This window comes from Magnolia sinica, chromosome 3 (genome assembly GCF_029962835.1).
Source record: "Magnolia sinica isolate HGM2019 chromosome 3, MsV1, whole genome shotgun sequence".
Lineage (NCBI taxonomy): Eukaryota > Viridiplantae > Streptophyta > Magnoliopsida > Magnoliales > Magnoliaceae > Magnolia > Magnolia sinica.
The window spans coordinates 38,203,797-38,220,379 of record NC_080575.1 but is presented as its reverse complement, the minus strand read 5'-3'; the positions used below and the strand labels follow the sequence as shown (position 1 = coordinate 38,220,379).

Here is a 16,583-nt window from a genome sequence, read left to right as displayed (position 1 = left end):
ATTATTATTATTATTATTATTAGGGTATTCGCTGTGTTTAGGAGGATCTATTACCATTCGTTGTGTTTGGGAGTAAGAATTTCTCCCATTTCTACTTACTCCGTTATTACTAGAGTTGGATTTAAAGAGTTCTTTAAGCAAGTCTACTATTTTATTAGCTAGAGGAGGATTATTATTTCCCCTTTGATATTTGTGGTATTTGGCATTAGTTCTTACATTAGAAGTTTTTTAAAAGGATTTTATATTTTTGTTTGATTCCTTTAAAGTTTCTCCTTTAGACTTTAAAGATTCTCCTTTTACAAATGTAGGAGTAGATTTTTAGATTATTTTGAGTGATTATTAATATAACCCAAGCCAGATTTTTCACCAATTCGGCGAGATGCGGTTAATAATTTTTTAAGTTTCTGGTTTCCTTAGGTATATATCCAAGTATCCTTTGAAGTCTTAAGGGAGGAAACTTCTATTTTTAGATTCTCATTTTTATTTCAGAAATTTTTAAATTTAAATCCAGTTTTGTTTTCTCAAAAAAAAAAAAAAAAATTGAGATTTTTCCAAAACACTTTTTTCAAGTTCTAATTGAAGTTTGGCACATTTTTCTTTTTGAATTTTCAGTTTAGCCGCAATCTTATAACTTTCTTTGTATAAGGCATCATAAACTACTTGAAGATCATCTTCACTTTCAGAATTATTTCCAAGAGTTTCATAATAAGAAGTTTCGCATTCATCTGAAGAAGTGATTCTGTCTATAGTCGTAAAAGTCTTTAGATCTTTCACAATTTCTTGTTATGATTCGTCAGTTTTTGAATTGGATTTAGATTCCGATGATTCTTTCCAAGTGGCAATACACATTACTTATCTTCAAATGCTTAATCAAAGATGTAACCGAAGCTTGATTGTAGCGATCTTCTTTATTGGGCAATTGATATAGCGGTATATTTTCAAGCCAAAAGAATAAATGGATCTAATGTATTTTCAATGTAATAAAAGAAAATAGATCATCTTCACTTTCAAAATCACTTCCAAGAGTTTCATAATCAGAAGTTTCACATTCATCTGAAGAAGTGGCAATACACGGTACTTATCTTCAAATGCTTAATCAAAGATGTAACTAAAGCTTAATTGCAGCGATCTTCTTTATTAGACACTTGATGTAGCAGTATATGTTCAAGCCGAAAGAATAAATGGATCTAATGTATTTTCAATGTAATAAAAGAAAACCATAATACTGTGAATTCAATTATCTAAAATTTAAATAGAGAATGGATTACTCTATTAAAAATGATTAAAACTAACTTGAAAAAGCTCTCGGCGGGTATTTGAATTCTAGGGTTTGTGTTGCTCTCTTCAGCTTTACAATGGTGGCCACCAAGAAGACTAAAAATACTCATGAGAGCATCAACAATCACCTCGCTCTCGTGATGAAGAATGGGAAATACACTTTAGGATATAAGACCATCCTTAGATCCCTCAGGAGCTCCAAAGGGAAGTTGATAATCATTGCAAACAACTGTCCCCCACTTAGAAAGTCCGAGATCGAGTACTATGCAATGTTGACAAAGGTTGGAGTCCACCATTTTTATGGAAACAATGTTGATCTAGGCACTGCTTGTGGCAAATATTATCGGGTCTGTTGCCCCAATATTATTGATCTAGGTGATTCAGATATCATTAAGAGCATTCTCGGTGATCAATGAGTAAGATAAAAAGCGAGTGAGTCAAGCCTGTATTTGTCTTTTTATTGATAGAGATTCAAATGTCGGCTTTTTTATTAGGGGTTGTTCTGTTGGGTAGAGAGGTTTTGATGAGTGTGCAATTGTTACTGCTAACTCTTTTACAAGAACGGTCATTAGACCATGAAAATCAGTTAAAATGATGACACACCCCAACTATTGATTTTGTGTTTTTTTTTTAATTATTTTTTTATTTTTAAAAACTAACTTGAAAAAGAGAATAGAATAAGCTAAAATAAATATTAGAATTACTGCACAAATAGCTTAAGGCGGGTTTGGCTTCCTCTCTATGCTTGAGAAGATTACTCACAAATTTTCATACTTCTAATGAATGAGAGAAGGCTACTATTTATAATCAAAGGATTTGGAAATTCGGTCAGCCCAATTTTTGCTTTGGCTAACCGGATTTCAAAGATTGTGATCCAATGACTCTCGGATTCCGCGGAATAAGAAAATTAAATTTTCAGCTCGCACGAGTCAAAACTCGGCTAGCCAAACACAGGGTTCGGCTAACCTATTTTGCCTGGAATCCGAAAAATTGCATTGCTAAAAACTTGACCAAATAAAACTCGGGCTGGCAGAACCCAGAGTCGGGCTGGCCAAACTTTTCGTGAAAAATTCAATTATTGCTATCAAGTTGCCCGAATTATGTTGGGTTAGCCAAATATAATTAAGCAGGCCGAACTTGAAATCGGGCTGGCTTAACTTCAGTGTATTTATATTTTATACATTATTATTATGATCGTAATTTAAGAACACCTAATATAGGGTCATTCTAAGGTTTACACCACCTGATGGTTGACATATATAGAGTGCTTTAGTCTTCAACCATGCAATGTCTTTAAGGCTTTAGATGTTAAGCTGATCTTGAGATGTTGAATCTTTATTTAAGTGATCTTCATAAGTTGCCAAAGAATACTGGAGTATGCTTGTGATCCATCTGGAATTACGAAATTTGACAATACTAAGTGTGCTTTTAAGTATAAGAACTTACACCATCTAAATTAATTTCCACCTAGAGAAAAATATGAAATATGGTTACACAAAATATGATAGGAAGCGGAGCAAATTCAGGTATAGAGGTGGGCAAGCATCTATCTCAAATTTATAGTAAGTATAAACAACTAAGAAGCAGGACCACCAGCTGGTTGGAAGAAGGTTTCCTATAACTACAATCTAAAACTTTTGAAATAGATTGCCCACACTGCTTTCTATGGGAAAAAATTTTGCAACACTCCACACTGATATTTAAAAGCTTATCAGCACAATTGGGACCACCAATTCAAACATGAAATGAAATTTGTAAGATCTAACCCATTCATTAGTTCATGGGGGCGAAATTATTTAAAGCTACTTTTATATTATTATAGATGTATGATATTTATGAACATGAAAAATATTATTTATCTTAAATTGGACTATTTATCTTTTAAAGAACCACAACAAAATATCTTAGAGGAATGCATATATATGATCAAGTCTCTAATGTAACACTTAACAAACTTTATTTATAGAAAAATAGAGATAAATGAAGGAAAGAGGGAATTGTTATTTTTTAGCTTTTTGAACTCATAAGGCAAACATGGATCCAATGGTAGTTTCATCCCTTGTACTGGCATAGTACATTAGTCTTGTAGAAAACAATCATCATGAGAAAATTGAATCATATAAGAATCATCAATGGATTGACCAATGAAAATTAAGTTTGTAATCAATTTCAGAACTATGATTACATTAGGTAGATGGAAAGACTAAATAAGGATAATCAGACAAACTTAGGAAACAAACTATAACAATAATCAAACAAATTAGATGTAAAGTCAAATCATAGTTCGCTTGGCAGTTTCAGTAGATACGACACTCTTGTTGTGAATTTCTCAATCTTTTCAAAGATTTTTTAGTGTACTTTTGTTTTTTTTTTCCCTCTCTTTTTGAGATGCTTTTTATGCCTCTAATTTCATACTAAAAACATTCTACACTTCAATAAAACTCAAACCCATGAAGAAATTGCTTTAAGAAAATAACAACAATAATAATCAAATACAAACAACATTTCAAAGTAGAAATTAAAAAAAAAAATTGCGAAATGTCATGTGAAAGACATGAATACATCGTAATTAAGCTCATGTAAAAGATAGGTGTGTTCTGTTGGAATGTACCTGGAGCAAGATAGAATGAAGAGAAAGACCTTGAAATGGTGCTGTAGAATGAAAATGCATGTGCATTCTTTTGCATAAGAGTTTATTGAGGGCATCACATATAAGCAACGATTGATCAATATATGTTGGCTTGGTGGCATGCTCCATGTTATTTGATTGTGATGTTATGTTGCTGGAGTAATGGACTTTGTAAGGGAACCTGCCTCTGACGTGTCTGTTCTTAACAAAGACATAAGTAAACTAACCAACAGAAATATAAACGACTTGTAAAGGACTAGAAAATACTGTTATATAACAAGCATGGCATGAGAAAACCTTCTACTATACAAAGAACATACAGGGGAAACAACAATAACAGAAACTTTCTCAATGAAAATAGAACCACTGTTATAACATATAGAGTACCAATGATAACTGGTTCTAGTAGAAATAAAGAACTTCACCAAGGGCCTGCACTGATCACAAGGTAATACCAAAATGGAAGGAATCCACCGAATTTGTAAAATGAAAAATGTCCACTTAATGACTTCTACTACCATGTTAAATTATTGAACCCGTGTAATCGCAATGCTTTCTTATTTTATTTCATAATGGAAGATGAATAATAAGAAAGGAATAAATACAACGTTATGTTTGGATATCTCAAGATACTTCAAATACAAAATGTGTATTCATCACTCAAAATTTCTCTTAATAATTCTATTTCACTAACAATAAGATATAAGGAACAAGGATATTACTCGCCTCCATTGAAAGCGGCATGGGCACTGGACCATCGACCTCTAAAGCCATGGAAAGACCTGAACAGGGAGAGAAGTGCTAGCTTTGCCGACTTCAACTACTCTTAGGAGTAGTTAATTAACTCTAAAAGATTGAAAATCCATTGTGTCCTTACACAAATGTGTCACTCTTGAAACATAACAAATATAAAACTAGTCGTAGCATTTTTTTAGGTAAGTTAGAATTTTGCTTTGAAATAATGAGTACTCTAGGAAATAACCTACTTCCAAAATACCCAGTGTTGATGACTAAATCTAGGCGGCTCTCCACTTCGAGCCATGAACTCTGAACCGCTTCGACATCTCGAACCTTCACACTTGCAACAAGCAAAGGAGACCCTGGTCTAAGCAAGAGACCCTTCGATGCCTAAGTCAGGTCAAGGGGATCTGGGTCTAAGTTTGGGTGTAGTAAGAGAGTGCAAGATGTTGTGTACTTGTAGCAATGGAGTCCCTTTATATTTATACTTGCCTATCGGACGGTCTTGGTTTGTTAATCTAGGCACGATTCACTCAATTAGTGGGGTTCTATGATCGCGGATATATTATCTGTAATCTGGGGATCGTGTAGCGTATCGTGCGTATCTGTGAGTGAGACAATCGGTCGTGTCCGCTGAAGGTAGTTTCTTAGTTTAGCACATGGAACGTCCACATCCTGCCTCGGCCTTGGCTCGGGATCTCAGGCCAAAGAGGCCCTGACTCCGAGCCTCGGACCTAGACCAGCATACACATGGGCTTTTGCCATTGAATTATTAAGCGAGGAAGCGTCTCGAGTCTGAGCCGAGCTCCGGTCTGGACTCATGATGGACTTGGCCCTACTTGTCTGTCAGGTATTCTGGAGGTCTCCCCTTCGAGCTCCGAGGTGGGCGGCGGACTTAAAACCGTCGAGTTGAGTTTACTGCAACGGGTGACACAGATGCAAATGGTTAAACGATTCATCTTTGGTCAGGCAGTAGTGAAGCAGTTCGAGATCTCGCAAGTAGGTTCTAGTATGATCTTCGCATTGACTGCCTTGGTCTTAGATTACTCCAAACCAACAATCTCGGTGCAGGAGCTCAACTGAGGTCGAGCCGAGCGTCTTCCTTCAGATCAATCCTATAATTTTACTCTTATGTATCTGATCCGATTAGTGTGGCGTCGGACCTCGAAATTGAAGGGACTCAGATCTTCCCATAACAGAAGCCCCTACTCTCCAAGTTCGGGCTCTGACTCGGAGAGTAAACACTTGTGGAAGATCAACAGTTTTCTGTCATGTCTTCCATGCACGTAGCTGCAATCATGATTTCCTCGTTGGAAGTATCACGTCTGTTGAGGGTCAAATATTGCATATCAGACCCAATTATTACCTGAATTTATGGACATGATACTATTTAATGGACCAGTTTAATCGTGTTTGTGATGCAAGGTGTATTTACGAGCATGAACTGAAAAAGGATGCTAAAAGCAGGGATTTAACGTTCAGAATGCACTAAGGCAAGGGACGGACTCCAGGGGACAAAGATCGAAGAAATTACATGCCAGGGGTCCGAGAAAATTGAGAAACTGAAGCTCAAGTGGCCTGAAAGTCAGCCAGAATGCAAGATCACTGGGTTTCCATCATTTGTTTGGCTCGAAACTTTATACATGGCTCGAGGAACAAGAACTAACCGTACACGTCAAATTTCAGCCATTGGATCATCGTGAAAGTGGCTGAACTAATAGATCAGTTCATAAAATCCTGATTTAGGGCCCACCCGCTGTCCAGATACGCTTTAACTTCGGCCCCCACGGCTCAAATGAAATGAGGAACAAGATGGATGGTGTGGATTTCTCATGATCATCATACAGTGTACATAGTACACTTTTTGCACTAAATGTGCATGGCAACACAGGAATCAAACTCCGGTTTTTCTGCCGCTGCGAACGCGAACAGAGAGTTGCGGCTGACATCTAGTGGACCACTACCTTCGATCACACGGTCAATCCGGACCGTCCAGTCACTCCAGAAGATCGAATCGACCGTACAAAAGGAGTTTTTCCAAACCCATGCACGTATATATGCGTAGGTCTCGGTTTAAATGCAGGACGGACGGCTGAATGAAAGCATCCATGGACCACACCGATTTGGATCCAAAAATAGTGATTCCCGCCTGGTTTTTTGAGCAGAACACAGTGGACGAAGTGGATTTTCCAAAACAACATCTATGTGGGTCCCACCAACTTCGACAGCGAGCCAGCGTGCGCAGGCTCTGTTTTCACGTCCGGTTGAGTCCGGGATTTGCGGGGGATAGTGGGCCACGGTCATTGATAATTTGAGTGATCCATACCGTCCAATGTGTCCACAGGGAGGCCAATACCCTAGCCAAGCTTTCAGAATTGATAGGAAGATCGATATCAGGCCGAAAATACGCTCCAAACACAAGTAGTTTTGCGTTTTTTCTACGCATACGAACTCAGCTGCGTAAACGGAGGAGAAACCAACTCCGACTCCCGGACGGATGGCAGCACACCTCTCCAGGGCCTGCCTACCTATAAGAAAAGGAAAGAAAGAAAGAAGGAGGGGGCCGAGACGTGAGAAAAGAGGGAAGAAACAAGAAGACAGGGAGCCTTGGCTGCTGCTGAGCCGTGAGAAGCAGCAGGTGGGTCTCGGTTTTGGTTTTGTGCTTGGTGGGAGGATTGGAAGCAGCAGCTGGTTCTTTTTTTTTGCTAGACGTGGCTGGAGAGAGAGCAGTGGCTGGAGAGAGAGAGCAGTGGCTGGAGAGAGAGAGCCGTCTTGGGTTTGGCAGGGACGAGAAGTTGTTTTTTTCTCTTCTTCCTTCTTGTTCTTTTCTTTTCCTTTTTATTTTTGTTTCGTTGTTTATTCAGCCCATTCATGTGTGGCTAAACCTCTTAGCTAGGGCTAAGAGGTGAAGCCTGTAGCGAGATGGGAGATTATATTTTGTTCCTGTAATTTCAAATTCATAAACTGAATGTGATTCTAGTTGATTATTCAAGGAATATTTTTCTTAGTCTTTAATGGTCTGTTGTGACTGAAATTACAATGGGTTTGCAATGGCTTTGAATATTTCTTTCCCCTTTTTATATTTATGAAGTCAGGAAGTCCTGTTGTTCATCATTGTCCCATGGGCATAGTAGGATGACAGTACCTTCCTGATCTTCATACATTGTTGATTGGTTGGTAATTAGTTTAATTCTATTGTTTACTTTCTCCTGGGCATGGTTTGGTGATGGAATCCATTCTAATTCATATACCTTTCATCTCTTGAAAACCAGATCAAGTAAGTTCAGTTTGAATTCCATAATCCTTGATGCAGGCATAAGATCTCCCTGATCCCTACAAGTGGATCCTCTGAATCCCTAGTTTCGTTCCTTTGAACTCCTTAAGTTATTAGATAATTATTCCACAAATTATTTCTTAAATTCTATTTGGTTTAGATCACATCTTAGTCTAGCTCTATTTCTACTTAGTTTCAGATAACGTACAGATATCAGTCCCTGTGGATTCGACCTCGGTCTTACCGAGTTTATTACTATATCACAACCCTGCACTTGGGGTGTGAACAACGTCCTCGGAGCTTTTTCGTCCACAAGTTAACCTCTAGCAGACGCGTGGCGATGGTTAAGTTCTTGAATCGTTGTTGAGCTTATGGCCGACTGCCACATATGCCCTGGGAGACGTTTGACTGACGTTTCCTCTACTCGAGCGTCACTTCTGCTACTCAAAGTTCGTCGCCCAATGTCAGACACTGTCAAAATTATGGTTTTGCGACGGTTTTTAGCGATGAACTTGGTCCGTCGCAAAAATCGCTTGGTTTAACAATGGATTTAATCCGTTGCTAACGGAAAAGGTCTGTCATCAATCCCATCTTTCTCAAAAATCCATAGTTTAAACGTCGCAGAATTTTACGATGGACCAAAGTCTGTAGCAAAAATCTGATTTACGACGGATTTTGGTCCGTTGTAAAGTAGCGACGAACTAAATCCGTCGCAAATTTTGATTTTGCGACGCATTATGATAGTTGCAAATTCCTACCCAAAATACCAATTGGCAACGGATCATGGTCCGTTGTAAAAGGACTTTTGCCCTAAACATTAAGTTTTTTCATTTTTTTTAGAATATGGCGGAAAATGTCTTTTTGTATTCTAATAATTGTTTTTAATAGAATTTCAGTGGTTTAATTGTACATATTCGTATATAAGATTATTTTTTTTTAACAATTGATTGAATGCAAAAAAAAAATAAAAAAAAAATATTTTTATAGCAAATGAGTGGAAATTATTATTAGTTTTAAATTTAGAACTAATATTTAAATGATTTGTAATATCGCATGAAAAAAAATTATTGAGAATAAAAAATTTAACAATGTTAGAGAAAAAAAATGAGATTTTGAAAAAATAAAAATCGTGATTTAATAAAAATCTATTTTGTGTGAAAAAAAAAAAGAATATTGAATAAAGTTGATCAATTTGAAAAAAAAAAAGCATTTGATTTTGAGAAAAAAAATAATATCCTAAAAAAGAAAATTAAAAATATTTTAAAAACTGTGAAAATTTTCACAATGTTGAAAAATGAAAATATTTTGAAAAAGAAAATGAGAGTTTGTATTTTGAAAAATAAAATAAAATTAACAAGTTCGATAAAAATTGACAAATTCGAATAAAATGCTTTTAAAAAATAATGGAGAAGTTAAAAGGAATTGAAAATTTTAAAATAAAACAATATTAAAAAATTGATACTTTATCAAAAAACAAACATTTTGAAACGAAAAATAAAGAAGTTGAAATTTTTTTATTTTTAAGAATAATTGAAAATGTTCAAAATTTGAAATTAAAAAAAAAAGTTATTTATTAAAACACCGAGATTTTGAAAAAAAAAATTTATCATTTTAAAAAAGAAAATTGAAAAGTTGAAAACAAAATGATGCTTTTGAATAAAAAAAATCTACATTTTGGAATATTTTGGAAAAAAAAAAATAAAATTTGTGAAAATTTTAGAGATTTTGAAAATAGAAATTCAGAATTTGTATTTTTTTAAAAAAATATTTTATAATAAAAATGATATTTAGTTAAAAGTTTTCAAAGAAAAATTAAGAGTAAAAAAATATACATTTTGAAAAAAAAAATATATGTTATTTTTAAATGGAAATTAAAATTTATTTGTGAAAAAAATATATTTTTTAATAAATTATTAGGCACATTCACTAATTGAACATTTAACCATTTTTTGACATTCGAATTAGTCTAGATTCAAGAGTAAATAACTTCAGATGTTTAAATCAAATTTCACTTAAATTGTTGATCAATCTTGTATGCCCAATATCTTTCTCACATGTAGCTAGCCTGATTAGGGCGAGTTACTAGTCAAATTGAGGGTATTGATCAGTAAAATAGAGTGAATGGACTAGACATATAAAATGGGCCAAATATTATTGTCAAAATTATGACCTAACTTATTGACCATGCGAGAACCTAAGAATTGACGTAAGTTTTGTGGGCCCCATCATGATGTGTGTCGAACATCGACACCGTGCATTTGATGTGTCCCCTTTAGGTTATGAGATATCCCAAAAGTCATCCGTATACAAAACTCAGGTGGGCCATACCATCTAAAACCATATGAAGACATCCTAAAAAATATAAAAAGCCCTTGGTGGGGCTCACATGAGTTTTGGATGCGGCTAAAACTTGGTCTGACCCCTCATCCAAGTGGGACACACATAATGAGTGGGTTAGATATGTGAATCACATTTAGGCATGCCCAATATATGATTATGAATGTTTTAAGGAAACCCCTCTCTACTACATTTAGGTGAGTTACTCATTACCCTTACCAAAGTCAACTCTATGGGGTCCACTATTATTATTATTTTTTATCCACTGCGTTCATCCATGTTAACAGATAATTTGAGGTCTAAATAACAAAAAGGAAGCGTATCCAAAGCTCAAGTGGACCACACCACAGGAAATAGTGTGATTGAACCTCTACCATAATTCTTGGAGGCCATAAAAGTTTTGGATTAACCTGATGTTTGTGTTTTCTCTTCATTCATATCTTTTTGATATTATGAACAGGTTGGATGGCAAATAAACATTACTGTGGGCCCAAGGAAGGTATCAATGGTGGTAATCATTATTCTGCATTGTTTTATGTGGCATGGTCCACTTGAGTTTTGGATTTATCGAAAATTTGGGATTAACCCACACCGTTCATCCATTTTTCCAGATCATTTTAGAGAATTATCTAAAAAATGAATCATATCCAAAGATTAAATGGACCACACCACAAATACTAGCATGGATGGGAACAGATTGGCTACTCCCCTACCACCAGCCCGTTGGCTAGTATTTAGTGTTATGTGGGCCCGATGATGATGTATGTATTTCATCCATTTTTACATATCATTTTAGGGCTTGATCCAAAAAATGATAGAGATATAAACCTAAGGTGAACCACATCATAGGAAAATAATATTGACTGGATATCCACCATTAAAATCCTCTTAAGGCCCATTATACTGTTTATTTGACATCCAATCTGTTGATTAGACCATACATGCCCAGATGAAGGGAAAAAACAAAGATCAGCTTGATCTAAAACTTTTATGGCCCCCAAAAGAGTTTCAATGGTAGATGTTTAATCCCCTGCTGCTTTTTTCAGTGTGGTCCACTTGATAGTTAGATCTGTCTGATTTTTTATCTCAAGCCTTACGACGAGCTCGCGATATGGATGGATGGTTTGGATATAACACATACCTCATGAAAGGACCCACAGAACTTGCTGACGTCACCTAGCTCCCTCTCTCACGAGTGCAGATGGGCTACTGGGAAGTTGAGTAGCGAGACTGCTACTAAAGTGACGTCACTAAGTTCTGTGGGCCCCACCATGATATATGTTTTGTATCCACACCATCCATCCATCTGGAGAGATCATTTTAGGGTAAGATCCAAAGAATGAGTCACATCCAAAGCTCCACTGGACCCCACCAGAGAAGACAGTGGGGATAGTGACACCACCATTAAAACCTTCTAAAGTCCACAAAGGTTTTATATCAAGCTGATATTTGTGTTTTCCCTTCTTTAATATCTTTGTTAACTTTTGAACAAGTTGGATTTCGAAAAAACATCATGGTGGGCCTTAGGAAGGTTTCAACGGTGGGCATCAATCTTCCCGCTGTTTTCTTTGGTGGGGTCCAGAAAAGCTATGGATCTACCTCGTTCTCTGGGTCATGCCTTAAAATAATATATCCAAATGAATGGACGTTGTGGATACAACACAAACATCATAGTGGGGTCTACAGAACTTGGTGACGCCACTTCAATAGTGAGTCGCGCTACTCAACTTGTCAGTATCTCATCCGTGTCCCTCTCATTTTAGCTTTGACTGGTTAGGGCCAGCCAGTCTCTGTTTCAACCCCTCTCATACGCTCTCCTCTCTCCCTTCCTCCAAATCTCTCCTTCCTCTCTCTCTTCCCGTCGATCTCTCTCCCTCATCTCTATCTTCCTGCGATCTCTCTCCCTCCTCTCTCTCTTCATGGTGAAAATCTGGTGACTCGCCTGATGGAAAAGGTGGATTCGAAGCTCGGGTTAAATCAGATTCACATAGGTGAAAGTATTTCTTTCTATCTCTCTCTCAATCTCTCTCAATATTAATGCCGATTTAGGAATTTGGGAGTTAGTAGTTTGTAGATTCCCGATTTGATTATGGACCCTTATTTCAGGATCTGGAGATTTTAAGGTTTGCAGATTTGAATGAGGACCCCAAATTAGGGGTTTAGAGATTTTAGGATTTTGGGGATTTGTGGACTTTTAAAATTGGGAATTTTCTGATTTTGCAAATTGGGGATTTTCTAATTATACAAATTGGGATTTTCTGATTTTACACACACACACACACACACACACACACATATAACATTCTGTTGCTGTTCTCTTTCTAATTTTCACGATGGATCCTAAAAATCAAGGCCACACCATAAGGAATAGTGTCAAATCATGCTAAATTTACTATATATGGCCAAGATGAGTCTTGGAATATCTTGATTTTCGAGGAATCCATTCATCCTAGTGTGGCAAATCATATAAGTAGATTAGATGGCATATAAATATCAGGGTGGGACCTGTATGTACTTTGGACAATTTTAGTGGTGGGAATTACTATTTCAACTGTTCCTCGATAGGTGTTGTCTTTGGTATTGGAAGATTTTGGGTACCACCCACTCCGCATGGTCCATATAGGCAATTTGGATCATTGCAACATGCCCTGGATCTAGTTACAGTAAGTGGTGAAACTTGGATAGGTGGATTTGGATTGAAGATGGATCTAGTGGTGCAACATGTCCTCCTTATACACAGTAGAGATGTGAAAGATGGAGGAAACGTATGTATACTTAGAGAAAACAGTTAATTGTGTCTACTATATAATATAATCAGATTTTTTTTTTCCCAATAGTTTAAATATTACATTTTCTCCTTTGGCATCTCTACTCTAATGGAATAAGAACTTTTAAAATAAGAGCTACTCTAATAACCTCTTTTTGTTCTAGCAGTTGTTTTAAATAAGCTCATTTGGTAAAATTACCTTTTCAAATATGAAAAAAACTCTTATTTAAAATAAGTATGTTTGGTAACATGTTGAAATAAGGGCATTTTTTAAGGGTAATAGATATCATTTAAAAAAAATAAAAAATTGCAACATGGCTATGTGTTGATTCATTTAAGAACCGCCTTTTTATTTATTTTTTTGCAGGGTTCGAAGATAGAAAAAAAAAGGTTTGAATCATTAACCTTGATCATCAATCATTTAGGCCCCACATTTAATTGATAATAACACTTGGGAACTACTTTGATTGGATGAATCCAGCCATTTGATCAGTGGTCATTGATCAATTGGCTTGCATTTTTGTTGTCAATTATGTGGGTGGAGAAAAACATGAGAATCACACCCACTTTTCAATGATCTAACAGTTACACTTTAGAAGTGGACAATGTTCTCTTCTCTATGTAACTAATATGATACTCTCAGCTTATCCTTTTGTAACTGATATGCTTGAGAACACACAAAGCTGAACTACACTTTGCGGGGAACAAAGTATAAGGGAATGTTCAAAAGAGCTGCCTTGATAAGCTTTGTGAGCCAGATTGTGCATTCTTATTTGCCAAACATCTTTTAGGAAGTTTTACATCTGTGATTTATCACAATCCTATGGTTGGATGCAAAGTATGAGCTTCGGAAGTTTCAGTCCAATAACCAAGATGTAAGGCCCGTATCTTAGACTGTACCGTTCCGTTGGCTTCCGCGGTCCTTCCGGTTGAATTCCGGTAATCCTCAACCCGTATCCGACGTCTGCGCACGATCCTAAGCCGGGTCCTGCATACCAAGGTCGGCTCGAACCAGAACTTGTATCATAGCGACCGTGCTGTCGCCACGGTTCCAACGCCGCGACTCGTGCACCGAACCGATGCTCAGGCCAGGAGATGTGGGCCAGCGTTCGTTCCAAAGAAACGCCGCGCATTGCGAATTTTGAGGGAATCTCTACGTCATGTCCCATCAATTAATCAATCAATCAATGTCAAGTACAACCATACCTCAAGTACAACAACCCATCCCTTTTTTTTCCATAAGTTAACCCTCTCTCTCCCTACCCATTCCTCTTTTTCCAAAATTCAAACACAACCATACCTCTTTTACAAAAATTTCAAACAAACCCATCACTCCATCACCTCTTATCATTCCCATCACCTCACTCTCTCTCTCATTTGTCAAATCTCCCAAGCAACCCAAACTCCATACGTCCAAGCTCCTCACTCCCAACTCCAAGTGTGGCCCACTCTTCCCACCTTCTCATCTTCCATCTCAATCTTCCAATCATCATCTACCACCATCAAAACCCCATCAACCTCCATCAGAAGGCAAGCTAAAGAGCATAGGAGCCTAAGGGAGCAAGGAAGAGGCCTAGAGGTGGGTGATCCACCGTTGATTTTAACTTTTGGGCCCACTTGTTGGTGGGACCCATTATGATATATGTATTTGTTCATGAGGGGCCCATAGTGGCGGGGCCCCCCTCCATCACGTCTCTCTCATCTTTCTCTCTCTCTCTTTCCTTATTTTCTTTGTGATAATATGATGGTGCAGCCCACCCAGATAGACCCCACCATGAAGTATGTAACTCACCCATGCCATCCATCATTGTGGGACCCACCTGAAGGATGTGTTGATTTACACCATCCAGCTCGTTAGCGGGCTTGGATGGAAGGAAAAACACAAATATTAGTGATCCAAACAGGTGGGCCATCGCCATGTGGGACCCACCATAATGCTTGTGTTATATCCAGGACCATCCAGCGTCTTTGGACGCTGGACGTGATGAGAGTGTGGTGGCTAACGTGGAGTGCGTGCACTAACATGGGTATGTACTAATGAGCTAAAAAGAAAAAGTGCTTTTGGGGTGGGCCGCTCATGCAGGACCCACCTTGATGTATGTAGATAATCCATGTCGTCCATTTCATTTCTCAGCCCACTTTAGGCGTTGAGCCAAAAGGTGAACCCAATCCAGCTATCTTGTAGGCCATAGCATAAGAAATAGGGAGTTTCTACCGTTAAAACCCACCTGATGATTCTACACACCGAAACATACCCAATATTGGGCTTGTTTTGTCGGTCTTGAGCCATGGAATGTAATGACTGGGTCAGATTTACCGGATGTGGATCCCACCTAGGAAATTCCTCAAAAAAATGAATTTTTCTTTAAAAAAATAATAAAAGCAGCAGCAGCAGCAGCGTCCGCTGCTACCAGCCGCTGCTGCATGGACGGAAGAGGCAGGGACCCACGGTCCCATCCGTGGGCCCCACCATGATGTGTGTGAACATCGACACCATCCATTTAATGGGCTCCTAGGTGAGTGGGCCCCCTCCCAAAAATTAGCCGTACATGGGACATGGGTGGCCCACGCCACATGAACATTGTTGATTGAGCGTCTACCGTTGAAACCCTTCTGGTTGTCTCCAGTTTTGAATCAAATATGAAATTTGTTTTTCCTATTCATCCAGGACTGTGTGACCTTGTCAACGGTTGGATGATAAATAAATGTTATGGTGGGCCCCACGTGGGACCCACTGATGTAAGTATTTTATCCACTCTATCCCCACGTACGGGAAGTAGGGTGGTTGGTGGACGTCACTGAGCTATATGGCTGTTGTAGTGATATTACCAAGGCCTGTGGGGCCTACCTTGGCTAATGTGGTGTTTATCCACACCGTCCATAGGCAGTGGACCCCTCATGATGAATGTTTTATCCACGCCGTTCGCCATAACACGTGGAACCGACTGTGATGTATGTGTTTAACCCACTGCCCATCTTTGTTTGCCAAATCATTGGCTACCTTATGAGGCCCACCTTGATACATATAAGGCCCATTGTTGAGGCCCACTTTGATTTGTATAAGGCCCATTGTTGAGGCCCACCTTAAATTGTATAAGGCTCATTGTGATGTGTGCAAGGCCTATGGGTTATGGCCCATTGCAATGTACATATGGCCCATATATGAGGCCCATATGATTAGGCCCATCTTGATGTAGTTATGGCCCATCCACTAATATATATGAGGCCCATGTTATGAAGCCCATTTGATGTACTGGAGGCCTATGGGTCGAGGCCCAATAGGATGTACATAAGGTCCATTATAGTGTGATTCCACCATGGTATATGTATTGACCCTTATAGCGGGCTATGCTTTGGGAGCAATGACGGTTTGATGTCCACATTGCAAGGATGATGTTGGTTAAATGTCTGCATTGTCACTCTCCCTAGGGCCCATTGATAGGCCCATACTTGTAGTGTGTAGGCCGTTTAGGCCCATCTTCATTATTTACAGAGCCCATCACTATATAACATGATTCATGATCATACGCATCATATGTATGCTTGATATGAGGAGTGAC

At 38.0% G+C, this 16,583-nt stretch overlaps 1 protein-coding gene across 1 annotated transcript; it reads left to right on the top strand.

Moving 5' to 3' along the window:
* The first annotated feature begins 1,308 nt into the window (after positions 1–1,308).
* LOC131241520 (large ribosomal subunit protein eL30-like) lies at positions 1,309–1,753 on the top strand. Its single transcript, XM_058240290.1, has one exon. The coding sequence runs from the start codon at positions 1,356–1,358 to the stop codon at positions 1,692–1,694; it is 339 nt and encodes a 112-aa protein (XP_058096273.1). The 5' UTR covers positions 1,309–1,355; the 3' UTR covers positions 1,695–1,753.
* The last annotated feature ends 14,830 nt before the right edge of the window (positions 1,754–16,583 follow it).